The 13,567-nt window shown below is 47.2% G+C and overlaps 1 protein-coding gene across 2 annotated transcripts in view; it reads left to right on the top strand.

The window, feature by feature from the left end:
* The window catches only part of SIM1 (SIM bHLH transcription factor 1), a 59,518-nt gene that overhangs the window by 23,818 nt on the left and 22,133 nt on the right, over window positions 1-13,567 (top strand). For both annotated transcript variants that reach the window (XM_083497661.1, XM_083497662.1), the window contains 6 exons: window positions 1,052-1,141; window positions 2,845-2,953; window positions 3,057-3,142; window positions 6,935-7,134; window positions 7,248-7,354; window positions 10,721-10,868. In XM_083497661.1, coding sequence (XP_083353787.1) covers window positions 1,052-1,141; window positions 2,845-2,953; window positions 3,057-3,142; window positions 6,935-7,134; window positions 7,248-7,354; window positions 10,721-10,868 — 740 coding nt within the window. The remainder of the gene's footprint in view (window positions 1-1,051; window positions 1,142-2,844; window positions 2,954-3,056; window positions 3,143-6,934; window positions 7,135-7,247; window positions 7,355-10,720; window positions 10,869-13,567) is intronic.

Genomic DNA, 13,567 nt, shown 5'->3' with positions numbered 1-13,567 from the left:
GCCTATGGCAACTCTGTTTCAGAATTTGCTGGAGGATGGGGTCATATTTCGGCCCCTGTCGTTGCCAGTTTAATAGTGCCAGGGAGCAGGTGACAGAAAAAGCCCTTCCGCCTGGGATTCTGGACACTTTCCGAGAAGACAATCGTGGTTAAAAGGGGCAAGGCAAATAATCTGTCTCATGTGATCTCCGGAGATATTGGAAGGCGGTTAATGATTATTATGTGTTTTTATATAACGCAAAACCATATCGTCCAGAATAATAATACGGGTAAGGGCAACGTCAGCAACGTTTGAATCAATGCACGACTCAGATATTCTGATTCCATTTAAAATCAGTAGGATAGTTTCAATTCCGCTGACGGTTCTGAATCAGGGAGTGAGTTTATATCTACACTACAAGCTGAAGTCAGATATCTACTGCTATATATTCCCCAAATAATCCTGTGAACTGTTGGTTAATGGGAGATTCTCTGAAAGAGAGCTTGGAGATGAGAGACCCCTTTGGGAGAGAGAGAGAAACTGAAGGTGTCTCCTCCTCCCAAGGTGGGACCAAGAAGGAGGAGGAAGTGGGAAGTGAGGTCAGCAGCTCTGAGAGTATCACATCAGAAGGAAGGTATACAGTTGGGTCAGAAAGACAGTCTAGGAAATTTGGTTCTTCTCCTTGTCCACTTTCTCCCCATGCAAATCCCATCAGCCTATATACAGGAAAAAGATTCCCTGGGGACAAGGATGAATGTGGATTTAGGATCAGATTTTTAACTGTGATGGCAATTGAATGAAGGCCTGTCTTTTGTATTTCACACTCATTATCAAACCATTTTTGTCTCTGGCAGTGCAATCCTATACATTTCTATTCACAGGTAAGCCCCACTGAGTTCAGTGGTACTTACTCCCAGGTAAGTGTGTATAAGGATTGCAGCCTGAAAGTCGAGGCTGCTCCTCACTCCTCACTTGTTAAGGCCTGGAGGAGAGAGCAAAGAAGGGTTGGCAAGGACCAACATCTCATAAACCAGACTTGACACACAGCTCTTTTCTGCCCCTTTCCTTGCAGACTTTGGACGGTTTCATATTTGTGGTAGCTCCGGATGGCAAGATCATGTACATCTCCGAAACCGCCTCTGTCCATTTGGGTTTGTCGCAGGTATGCTATGAATGTGCAGGCATGCACAGGATCCAGGCAAAGAGGGAGGGGGAGCTAGTTTGATGAGCAGCATTCAAGGCCAGGAACCTCACATGCAAGACCTGAACACTTCACCTCCACTGCTTCTGGCGAGCAAGGCAGGCGAAGCCAAGCCTGTTTGCCAGTGCAAATCCTAGCCCCATTTACTAGTCAGTCCCATTCATTTGGAGGAGTGTTTTTTTAAGCACATCCTTTCAAACTCAGTAAGATGTACTTTTGAGTCAACGTGCACAGGGTGGTGCTTTCAAGTCACATTGAAGATGACTTCAGTGCAATCCTAAGAGCCTGATCCTAAATGTACTTATTCATTAAACAGATCTCAGGGTGATGTACTTTTTGGGAAGCCTCACTGGGTTCAGAGGAACATGAACAGGACTGGAGCTTAGCCAACATTTCCATTGCGCTGGAAGTCCATTTCATTAAACACTCACATAGTGTTTAATTGAATAGACCTGGGGCATGCTGGCACTCAGTGGCATAGTGTGGGTTGCCAGCACCCAGGGCCATGAGGAGGGGTGGGTGGGAGGAAAATGGATGGAGTACGCATGCACATTCAACTGTTTAACAGTGTCTAGGAGTTTGCAGCCACAGAGATAAGAAGAGTTGTTCAGTTGTCTGGAGAGGTCACTTCCTGGTTCACATGGAGAAGCTGTTGCCAATGGAGCCTAGCAAAAGAAGCATGCAACTATATTGAGGCAGCACCGGGTGTTGAAATTTTACATCCTTAACAATTTTGTGCCTGGGGCAACTGCTCCTGTGGCCCCTCCCATGCTATGCACGCCCATAGTACAATTCCAGAAATCTCTGTTCAGAAGATTGGCTGAGCTCCTGTGCATGATGAATTCTGTGATGACAAGGAGGTGAAGCATTGATGCATCTTGCATCCTGGGCTCCTTCAAGAGAAAGAGTAGGATATACATTCAATTAACAATATAATAAAATAATAATAATAATAATAATAATAATAATAATAATATTTATACCCCACCCATCTGGCTGAATTTCCCCATATTTCCCTTTACAGCTCAGGCAAAGCTTCACCTGTTGAATTTCTAGTCACATTTAAAGGCACAGCAAACCTGCTGAAGATTGGCAACCATGCCTCTTACCTGCTGCCAGTCTTGTGCATGTTTACTCAGAAATAAGTTTTCCTTCAGTGGGGGTGTGCTCAGCCTTAGGTCCAAGGCTGGATGTGGAATCTGTGGCCGCCCAGCTGAACTCCAGCTCCCATCATCCCTGTCCAATGGCCATGCTGGTTGGGGCTGATGGGAACTGGAGTCCAACAACGTCTGGACAGGACCACCCCATTATTGGTCTAAGGTATCCAGTTGCTTGGTGCAGATGCCATTTTGCAACTGAACCTGAACTGTCCACCTAATTTGAAGCAGCCTTGTTCCTTTTCATGGTGTGAATTGACGTCCTTCGTGGGTGCTTCAGATTCCAGACCAGAACCCGAAGAGAGAAGAGGCTCAATTCCGTCGAGTGGCTTAAGGGGCTGAAGGTGGCTGAGATCACCCTGGGCATAGAATGGGGGCACGTTGCGTCGTCATCGATGGAAAGAAAGATATAGCAGGGGGTTGAACACTAAATGACCCATTGGGTTCCTTCCAACTCTACAATTCTATTGTTTTCTTTCCCCTGCCCCCGATGACTCCCTCTTGCAGGTTGAGCTGACAGGCAACAGCATTTACGAGTACATCCACCCAGCCGACCACGACGAGATGACCGCCGTCCTCACCGCCCACCAGCCGTACCATTCCCATTTCGTTCAGGGTAAAGTTCACCGAGTAAAGCAGCGGGTGGGAAGGAAGGCAGTGGCCGGCGGCAGAGAGCAGCCTCTTCCCTGACATGCGCATTGTGCCCCCTTGTTTACTAGAGTACGAGATCGAGCGCTCCTTCTTCCTAAGGATGAAATGCGTCTTGGCCAAGAGGAACGCCGGGCTGACTTGCGGAGGCTACAAGGTAGGTGGGCTTACGAGCGCCAACTAGCGGCAGAGCGAAGAACTGTTTGCGCCCGGACTTGAGTACAAAGACAAGGGTGCTTTGAAACCTTCCCTGATAGGAATACAGTAATCGGGACCAGTTGGAGCTGTGTAGCGCTGCATGTTTCCACCTCGATTTGAAGCGTATTTACTTGGCAGCCAGTCCCACCCGTTTCCCTGGGACTTGATCCCAGTGAAGGCTGAGATTCCTTGCGGACTTGTTTAGGAGAAAGCCCCACGCAGCGGGACTCACCTCTGGGTAAACAGGCATAGGATTATTCCGTGAGCCAGCAATCCTCTGCATATTTGGGAGTAAGACCCTCAAAATCCCAGTAATTGCTTTCGGTAAGACTTAAAGTCTGCGCAAATCCTCTGCATAGAGAAAATAAGGCTAGAAACGGCAGAAGGGGAGAGTGCTCTCGTGCGCGGGCCCTGCTTGCAAGGTTCCTACAGGCACCTAGGGGGCCACAGTGAGAACTGGATGCTGGACCAGATGGGTCACCGGCCTGATCCAGCAGGCTCTTCTTATGTAGTTATGCTGACCAGCTTACTTGGAGGTCAATGGTTGGAATTTACTTCCAAGTAAATGCACATAGGCTCTCACTGTAAGTGTTCTGGGCCTGGAGATTTTGGGGAGCTGTAGGGACGCGGGTGGCGCTGTGGGTTAAACCACAGAGCCTAGGACTTGCCGATCAGAAGGTTGGCGGTTCGAATCCCCGCGACGGGGTGAGCTCCCACTGCTCGGTCCCTGCTCCTACCAACCTAGCAGTTCGAAAGCACGTCAAAGTGCAAGTAGATAAATAGGTACTGCTCCGGCGGGAAGGTAAATGGTGTTTCCGTGCGCTGCTCTGGTTTGCCAGAAGCGGCTTAGTCATGCTGGCCACATGACCCAGAAGCTGTACGCTGGCTCCCTCGGCCAATAAAGCGAGACGAGCGCTGCAACCCCAGAGTCGGTCACAACTGGACCTAATGGTCAGGGGTCGCTTTACCTTTAAGCTCCAGTGAGGTCAATGGCACTTACTCCCAACTAAGTTGCCAAAGTCCAGGCTAGTGCTGTCAGTGGAAGGCATTTCAGAGTAAACATATTTAGGATCTGGTTGTTGGCTTGCTTCAGGTCTAAACCACTGAGCCTCTTGGGCTTGCTGATAGGAAGGTCGCGGTTTGAATCCAGGCAACGGGGTGAGCTCCCGTTGCTCTGCCCCAGCTCCTGCTAACCTAGCAGTTTGAAAGCATGCCTGTGCAAGTAGATAAATAGGTACCACTGCAGCAGGAAGGTAAATGGTGTTTCGGTGCGCTCTGACTTCCATCACTAGAAGTGGTTTAGTCATGCTGGCTACATGACCCGGAAAGATGACTGTGGACAAACGTCAGCTCCCTTGGCCTGAAAGCGAGATGAGCGCTGCAACCCAAAGTCACCTTTGACTGGACTTAACTGTGCAGGGGTCCTTTACCTTTTACCTTTACCTTACATATTTTCAGTGGCGAAGTGATACCTTCTGAAGTGCAGGTGCACTTCATGATAACTCCCCATAGCCATACCCCAGTTGACCAATGAGGACATTATGGCTTCAGTTACCATGCCAGCTTTTTAAAATTCAGCCTCAGGAAGAGTTCAGGAGGACTCCACCGCTTGCTCATGATGGCTTAACATTTTGGTTGACCACAAAAAAGGGGCTTTGGAATTTTCCAACAAAAAGGGTGCCAGTTTACCCTTTAGCCCCATATGCTGATGTCACCTCTCTCTTCCTCTGCTTAGTGGATGGGTTTCTCTATGAAGAAAGCTTATTTTACAGACAGAGGGTTGGCCAACAGCGTCCTAGGAGATGATGCCATCGCCCCTCTGGTGACATCAGTGGTGGCGCTTCCTCCCTGCTCTCCTACAGACTTTTTTGTGTTGGCTTGCTGAAGTCTGCAATCATATACATGGCTTTCTAGGAACAAATCCCGGTGAACTTTCCCCCAAGTAGATATGCCTAAAAGGTAAAGGAACCCCGACCATGAGTTCCAGTCGTGGCCGACTCTGGGGTTGCAGTGCTCATCTCGCTTTATTGGCCGAGGAAGCCAGTGTACAGGTTCCGGGTCATGTGGCCAGCATGACTAAGCCACTTCTGGTGAACCAGAGCAGTGCCAGAAACGCTGTTTACCTTCCCGCCGGAGCGGTACCTATTTATCTACTTGCACTTTGAGGTGCTTTCAAACTGCTAGGTTGGCAGGAGCAGGGACCGAGCAACGGGACCTCACCCCATTGTGGGGATTCGAACCGCTGACCTTCTGATCGGCAAGCCCTAGGCTCTGTGGTTTAACCCCCTAGGGAGGCGCTTTAAGAGACCTCAGAGTGCCTGCCTGTCATAACGCAGCAGCTTACCTTGTTGAGCTGCAATATTCACTCCTGAGAGTAACCCCCACTGAATTCAATAGGATTTACTTCTGAGTAGGCATGGTTAGGATTGCTATTGCAGTGTTTTCCAAGAGCCTTGTGTTTTCTGGAAGAAAACTCCTTTAATTTCGGGGCTAACTTAGTTTGGGGCAAGTCTGTTGAGCACTAAATCACGTGCATAATATTCGACTGCGGGGAATTTAGTTGTGTGAATAATTGCGTAGTTTCCGAAGGAGGAAAGGCTTGTTTTCCGATATTTTACTTGCTTCCGGACTGTGCCTAGTTCTGTCGAGGACGCCTTTCTTGAGAGGCTTGAGAACTAACTGCCCCTCCGGCTGCAAGGTAGCCCACGTAATTCAAAGGGAGACTGCCAAGCAATCGCCCTGAGACTCCGTCCGTCCTACTGACTCTCCAGTAATTCCAAGTGTTTTGCCAGCCGATCTATATCGGGCACACGCAGAGAGATGTAGTAATAGATTTTGTCATCGCAAATAAACCACGCGACCAAGTTGGGTGAGAGAGTCAACAGTGCGTCTGTCTACTCAGAACTAAGTCCCACTGAGTTTGGTGGAGCTTACACCCAGGTAAGTGGGCATAGGACTGCAGCCCAAGGCTTTCATCCTATCCACGTTTATCTGGGAGTGAGCCCCAAGGAACAAATTCACTTCCTCGGAAACACGTGAAAGCGCGCACCCCAATCCTATGAATATTGACCTCTCGCCAGAGGCAATTAAAGGGGGGGGATCGCCCTGCACAGACCTCAAACGCAATACATCTAAGTTTACACTGTTCTCACGTTCTGCTGAGTGTCAATAGGTGTAGATAATAAGCCTCGTAATTGCGGGTTTGTTGGAGGATGCAGGCACCCCACTTGATCACAGAGGAAGATGAGTGGCAGGTGAACGTCACCTGGTTTCATTCGGATGACTGAGAGGGAGTAGCGCGTTGATCCAGAAGAAGAAAGAAAAGATCATTCGGAGGCTGGCACGCTCCTTACGACCAACTAAATGGGGACCCGGAAAAGCGGCCTGCAAATAGACACAAGAGAGCGTGCAAGCTTATTTCCCTGAGAAGCATCGGTTGTAAACTGATAAACAAAGTCCTGCCTGGCCGCCGTGGCCCCTTCAAGCGCGCAAAATCAACCCTTGGCGCTGTAGTCCCAACCAGACGATTAACAGGGACCGAAAAGGAGGGGAGGGGAGACCAGCCGCGCGATCCTCTGCGCGTTTACTACATTGAGGCACATCCGTGGTGTCGAGTGGGGCTCCCACACTCCCTCCCAAAATTCCCGGAGAGTTTTCTGTTTGCGCGCGAGCTGTTTCGCAGATAGCTGACCACGAAGGGCAACTCGAACAGCCCTCTCGACTTGAGCGGATTTCTGTGTCTCCCCAACAGGTCATTCACTGCAGCGGCTACCTGAAGATCCGCCAGTACAGCCTGGACATGTCTCCCTTCGACGGCTGCTACCAAAACGTCGGCCTGGTGGCGGTCGGCCATTCCCTGCCCCCCAGCGCCGTGACGGAGATCAAGCTGCACAGCAATATGTTCATGTTCCGGGCCAGCCTGGATATGAAGCTCATTTTCCTCGATTCCCGGTAGGTCGGCGCCGGGGCTTCCTCTCCCCTCGCCCTAACAGCACCGACGTGCCAAATCAAAGCAACCGACCGGCTTTCTCTCTCTTTCTCTGTGTCTCTCTCTTTCCTGGCAGGGTAGCCGAGCTGACCGGTTACGAGCCTCAGGACCTGATCGAGAAGACGCTTTACCACCACGTCCACGGCTGCGACACTTTCCATTTGCGCTGCGCTCATCACCTGCGTAAGGAGCCTCTCCTCTTAGCACGCTTGAAGCCCCTCGCCTAGGCAGGTCGCGCTGAGTTCCCTGGGCCTTACTCCCAAGTCAAAGTGGGCTGGCTGGTGGGCTGTCTTACTTGGGTATTTTCCACGTAGCTGCGTGCGATCCTAATCAAGCTTGATGGAAGTCGTGCTGCGTTCATGGGGACAAGCATGCATAGGATTGCGGTAGCTGCTGGGAGCCGGGAGAAAGAAAGAGTAGGCAGCACGATTGAAACATTTCCCCAAAGCACCATTCCATTGAAATAAGACCTCAGGGAGGAAAAGTCTCCAACACAAAGCAAATTTGTCTCCACCTTTAACCACCCTTTAACCATAAGCCAGGCATAGGCAAACTTGGCCCTCCAGATGTCTTGGGACTACAACTTCCATCACCCCTAGCTAACAGGACCAGTGGTCAGGGATGATGGGAGTTGTAGTTCCAAAACATCTGGAGGGGCCGAGTTTGCCTATGCCTGCCTTAAGCACACGATGGGACAGTTTGCACTCCACTTGACAAAAGGGTATCTTTTCTTTCATAGTTTGAAGGGATGATGTATTTGGGATTAGGGGTTGAGATTCCATCTGAGTCCAAGAGGACCAGGGTTCCTGCACCTTGTCATCATCTTGCAGAAATTGGGGATTCTGCCTTGCAAACCATACCTGTTGAAAGCCCCTCTCCTGCACTGTGATGGTAAGGCACAGAGGCCCTGGTCCTCTTTTGCGTTGGTCACCCCACCACTATGGCAAAAAAGAAAGTGCTCGATTATACTGCAAGCTAAAGGAATAGATGTGCTTCATGGATAATCAACTTGACTTTTGTGTAGGAGGGGGGGATGTGCAGATGAGTTTTCCCATGTCATTCCTTAACTCCAAAATAATCTCAGGCCTATTAAGGTAATAAGAGACCCAACTCCACCCCTCTAGGTTTATTTTTAGAAAGCAACAAAGGATATGCACTTCCCTCATGCCTTCTGCTTAACTGCTTTATGATGTGTTAATGGTGGGTGATGGAATAGATTTGGCTTGAATAAATGACATGGTTTGAGAAAGGGCTGTGAGAAATCGCCTCTCAAGCCTGGTATGAGTGGGAATGCAACTTCTTAACAGAAGAACACTTTGGGTTTGGTCTTCAAATCAATTACAATTTTTTAAATTTTTGTTAAGTGATTTTGATGGGAAATCCATACTACCTCCTTGCCAACCTTTAATTTTGGGTTCTCTCTTTCGGTGTGTTGGTCCCTGATTCTAATTATATTTACAAGGGTGTGAATCCTATAAGGTTCGTTTTAATTTAGGGCAGGGCTTCAAAGAATCATCTGATGTTAGTGGCTTGGAATGCACTTTTCCAGAGCAGATCCTCATCAGTGCTTAAACCGGCTTGCTGCTTGGTTTGCTCTTTCCTAGCTCTGTGCTTGTAACTGTAATACATACTGCAATTGTGATAGAGACAGAAATTCAGCTGGCGAAAGGTATTCTGTAACTACATCTCCTTGCTGGGGAAAGTGGGTACTGTTAAAGGTGGGTTATGTCTTTCCAAAACACACAAAGGGTTAGCCCTAGCTGCTACTGCAGACTTCAGACTAAATAGAAGTGATCGCGAAATTGTTCTTAAGTTGGAGACACTGCACAGGAAGGACTGGGGTTTTGTGTCACTTTAACTGCACAATCCTACACGTTTCCACAAAGAAGGGAATCCAACTGAGTTCAGTGAGGTTTTCTCCCAGGTAAGTGGGCACAGAATGCAGTTTAATGGTGCAATCCTATGCCCTTTTCTAGACACACACAACTCCCAGTTTGGGAGAGGTTATGAAAGGGGATTGGTTTATGACAGTTCAGTGGACATAAATTTACCTTGGGCTTGTTGTAGGTGGGGTGGCAGGGGTGTGGCTGGTACGGCGTTAGAACCTTCTAGATCTTCCCGTGGCATGCCCCTGAGCTGCCCTGCACTGCAGTGTTAGGGGATCAAAGATCTGATAGGGGATCATCCTCTCTGATGAGGTCTGATTTATTCTATTACCTCTGGCCATATGAATGCAACATAAAAGTCTTAAATCCAATTAATCCAGGTTGTTTTGGTTATGGTCCACAGCTTTTGGGACCCATCCTAATTAAATCTATAAGTCTACAGCTTTAAATGTGTGTTGCACTTTTAATTGCTGCCATTCTGCACGCACTGACTTGAAAGCGCCGCTGAAAACAATGAGACATTTAAGTAAACATGGTAAAGGCAGGCTTGCAAAATATTTTGTTAATTCTGAGTCTCAGATTTTGAGTGTTCAGTCTAAATTCTAATATATTTAACAAAATTTGGGACAAGGGTGAGCTCTCAATATCTGCATTACAAAGACAGTGTCAAATTTGTTAGTTAAAGTTTGGTAATTCATAGTTAGGAAGCTTTACAGTACAATCTTTTATGGCTGCTCAGAAGTAATTCCCATTAAGTTCAGTGGGTCTTACTCCCAGGTAAGTGTGTATAGAACTGTAGCTCAGTCTGCTTTCAGAATTGCTATGTTGATGTTTGACAGAGAAGGAGGTCATGACAGCTGAACTCTTTAGTAGTGTAGACACTACAAAGCCTTTAGTCTCTCTCATGACTGCCAGGAAAAGGCATTTTCACTAGAGACCATAAGAATGCCTTTTAATCTAACTGCTGACACTTGTGAACTCCTGTAACATAATAATCACATGCCAGAGATTCATTTTAAATTTGATTGACACCCTGGCTGTGAAGTAGACTGACTTTTGCTGTTAATGATTGATTGTGCTTTTGAGTTGCCATGCCCTTACAGTAGAGCATTACGTTTCTACCATCTGCCACCACTTTGGTCAGAATTATAATGGGAAGTGCAGCTTCTTTCAAAATAGGTGGAGGACCACAACTCCCACCATCCTTGGCCACGCTGGCTGGGGCTGATGGGAGGTTGAGTCCAACAACTTATGGAGGACCACAGTGTAAGTCGATGTGGTGGCCTGGAGAGGTGCCACTCTTGAAAAGACATAATGTGCCCAATGACCTTAATGTACATCAACACGAATATAGAGGACTGGTAAAACCACATTCTATTTCTTTGCTGAGAAACACCGACAACATCTCTCCGAGTTCACTTCTAATTGGTCTCACTCAACGCTATTCAACTTTGTTGAAGCGAAAGGGAAGTAGTTCTGGATAAGAGACCACCCGGTTGCCCAGAGCTTTCTAAAAAGCAGGGCACAAGTTACCGGTAAATCACTGAAATATAATAAAGAAAATGGAGCCCTTGTAGAGATTTGTTAGAGTTCCTCTTTGAAGGTAAAACAGAAATGGAGTAACTGCTCATTAAATAAATCAGCCCTTCTATTTCTTTTTCAGTGCTAGTGAAAGGTCAAGTTACCACAAAATACTACCGCTTCTTGGCGAAGCAAGGTGGCTGGGTCTGGGTGCAGAGCTACGCCACCATTGTCCACAACAGCCGATCTTCACGGCCTCATTGCATCGTCAGCGTCAATTACGTGCTCACGTAAGTACTAAATCCCACGAGGTTTCTTGTTACTCCCCAGCAGAGTGCCTGTGTCAACTCACATGAACATTGGGGCATTGCACACCAAAGTTCTGCTAAGGCGCCAGTCCCATGAGTATTGGAGAAGGGCTGTTGGAGAAAAATAAGTGCTTGATGGATTGCATCAAAGGTGCTCTTCTTTTTATTTTGCCTGTCATGGAAGTGCTTTAAGTGGGGGTCATAAAAAAAGGCAAATATTTCAGTCCTGCCAAGAAAACTCTCTTTGGCCCAGGGCTTGAGTTGACAAGGCCCATCCTTCTCCACGAGCTTGGTAGGAATCCACAAAGTTCTTTCATCTGCCTGAAAGCTTTTCCCTCCTGTCTTCTTCTGTTTCCCTAGAGGGGAAAGAACAAGATTTAGGGCTTTGTCACCCCTTGAGTTTGCTCCTTCTCCGCCTTTTTACAGTTGAAGGGGGCACCCTGCATTAAATAAAGTTTAATGCAGCGTAAAAGAAAGGTTTCAACGTACGGAGTTATTTATACTTAACAAACAGGACATCTGTTTTTCTTTTGCTCCCCAAAAGGGGGGGGGGAAACCTGGGAGTTTGAAGTTCTTAATTTTATCCAGAGTCTCTATCAAAGCCCCATGATTTCTTTCTTGTTCAAAGGGATGGAGACTTGCATGGAACTAGGTGGGGTGACCAGAAGGGGTTCAGTTAGCAAACTAATAAAATATAGGGGGGAAAGGGGGAGGAAGAGTAATGAAAATGTTGACTTTTGCCCTCACTCTTTATCCCATCATTGTTAATATTTAGGCACTGCCAGAGGTAGAGGTCTACATGGATGGTATTAGACAGCATACTCAAGGTGACTCCCATGTGAATTTGTTACCTCTTAATGCAGTGCACAGAGCAATCCCTAGGTATATTAACTCATAAGTACATCCCACTGTGTTCAATAGATAAACACTCATACAGGAGTGCAGACTTAGTTGCTTTCTGTTTTCTGGAGTAGAGTTGTTAAAGGGTAGGTAGTTAAGGGGAGATTCTCTCTCACCATCTGTAATTTATTTCTGGCTGTACTGGTTTACCTGTCAATAAAGTCCCATTGCTCTCAATGGGACTCACTTCTGAACAGACATGTCTAGGGTTGCTTTTATGCAAGGTGACATAGAAAGTACTATGTGATTTGTCTCACTTGTGTGATGTTTTTATGTTACAAAAAGGTAAAAGTAGCCAAGGTCCATATTAGAGCAAGAATACCTATATTAGGCCAACCCAAGTTATGTGCTTTCAATGAAGAGAGTGAGAGAGACCATATATTCAAAGCACACTGCTTTCCCCCAAAGAATCTGGGGAACAATAATTTGAGCTTCACAGAGCTACAATTCCCAGCACCCTTAATGAATTTAAGATTCTTGGGGGAAGACATGTGCTTTAGATGTGTGGTGAGTCAGAGAGACAGAGAGAAAAGCTGGTAATGCTGGAAGCTAGCATAGAAATCCGATAAAAGCAGCCCTTTCAGTACCATTGTATTAAATTTAAGGAAGTTGGTGGCACTGCAGCACAATCAATAGATATGGATCCAGATGAGGGGAACAGTATTTGATGGGGGCACAGAAGAGGGGAAGTATATTTATAGGGGAGGGAGAGCCTGTGAAAAGCACCTTTCCTTCAAGTGACCATAGGGGTCTACCAATGGGGAGCAGGGAACTGACTGTGTGTGTGTGGGGGGGGAGCACTTTCCCTCCATTTTCCCTCTGGTCAGCCTATGCCCCAAGGTGCACCCAGAGCTCAGCACTTCTTTTTGTCTCAACAACATGCTTTGACCATAAGGAATCTGAATAACAACACTTCTGTTAAAATTTGTGGGACAGTGAATGTTTTGCCCACTCCTTTTTACACCCTCTCCCCACTATTTTCCTTCCTTGTGCTGCTTTAGGTATTGGTTCCAGTCTGCCTTGCCAATTCTGAATACTTAGAGAATCTAGGTGTGGTAATTATTTTAGATTACTTGATTTGGATTGTGTATCCCCAGCCCACAGGCTTGCTAATTGAGAAAGTTCAGGTGCTTCTTTTGTTGCTAATAATGTTGTCACTGCGGTGATTAAAAAGCCACATCCTGTGGCTGCTGATGGAGTGATCACAGTTGCTGGTTATAGCGGTTTACCTGGCACATCTGGTGGGCCAGTGGGCTGGCTCGTTTCTCGTTACTGCCAATTAAGTAGATTTTTGCAATGATTCTCTTCTCTCTCCTTTGCTTTGACAGAATTGCTTTGCTCTGTTTTGAAGGGGGGGCATGGCCAGGAGAAGGAGTAATAAGCAAGTGACCTTTGGTTCTACTGTAAAACCTCACAAACTTGCAAATGCCCTAGGACACTGTTTCCCAAACTTGGGTCTCTGGCTGTGTTGGACTACAACTCCCACCATCCCTAGCTAGCAGGACCAGTGGTCAGGGGTAATGGGAATTGTTGTCCAAAAACAGCTGAAGACCCAAGTTTGGGAAACACTGCTCTAGGAGATCCCTATTGCACAGGCTGCCTCATTCCCAGGGATGCCAACAGGATTTCCTGCTAAGGCAGTGTCTATTTTTGCCAAGTAGATTTATTTATATGGATCATCAAAAATCATTGTTGTCGTTTGAACGGGAATGAAGGTTGGCTTGGATGTGGGCTTTTGGTGCCCACCAGATGATGTTGGACAACAGCCCCTTTAGTCCATG

This window comes from Podarcis liolepis, assembly GCF_965112155.1.
Source record: "Podarcis liolepis genome assembly, chromosome: 3".
NCBI lineage: Eukaryota > Metazoa > Chordata > Lepidosauria > Squamata > Lacertidae > Podarcis > Podarcis liolepis.
This window is presented reverse-complemented; position numbering and strand designations above follow the sequence as displayed.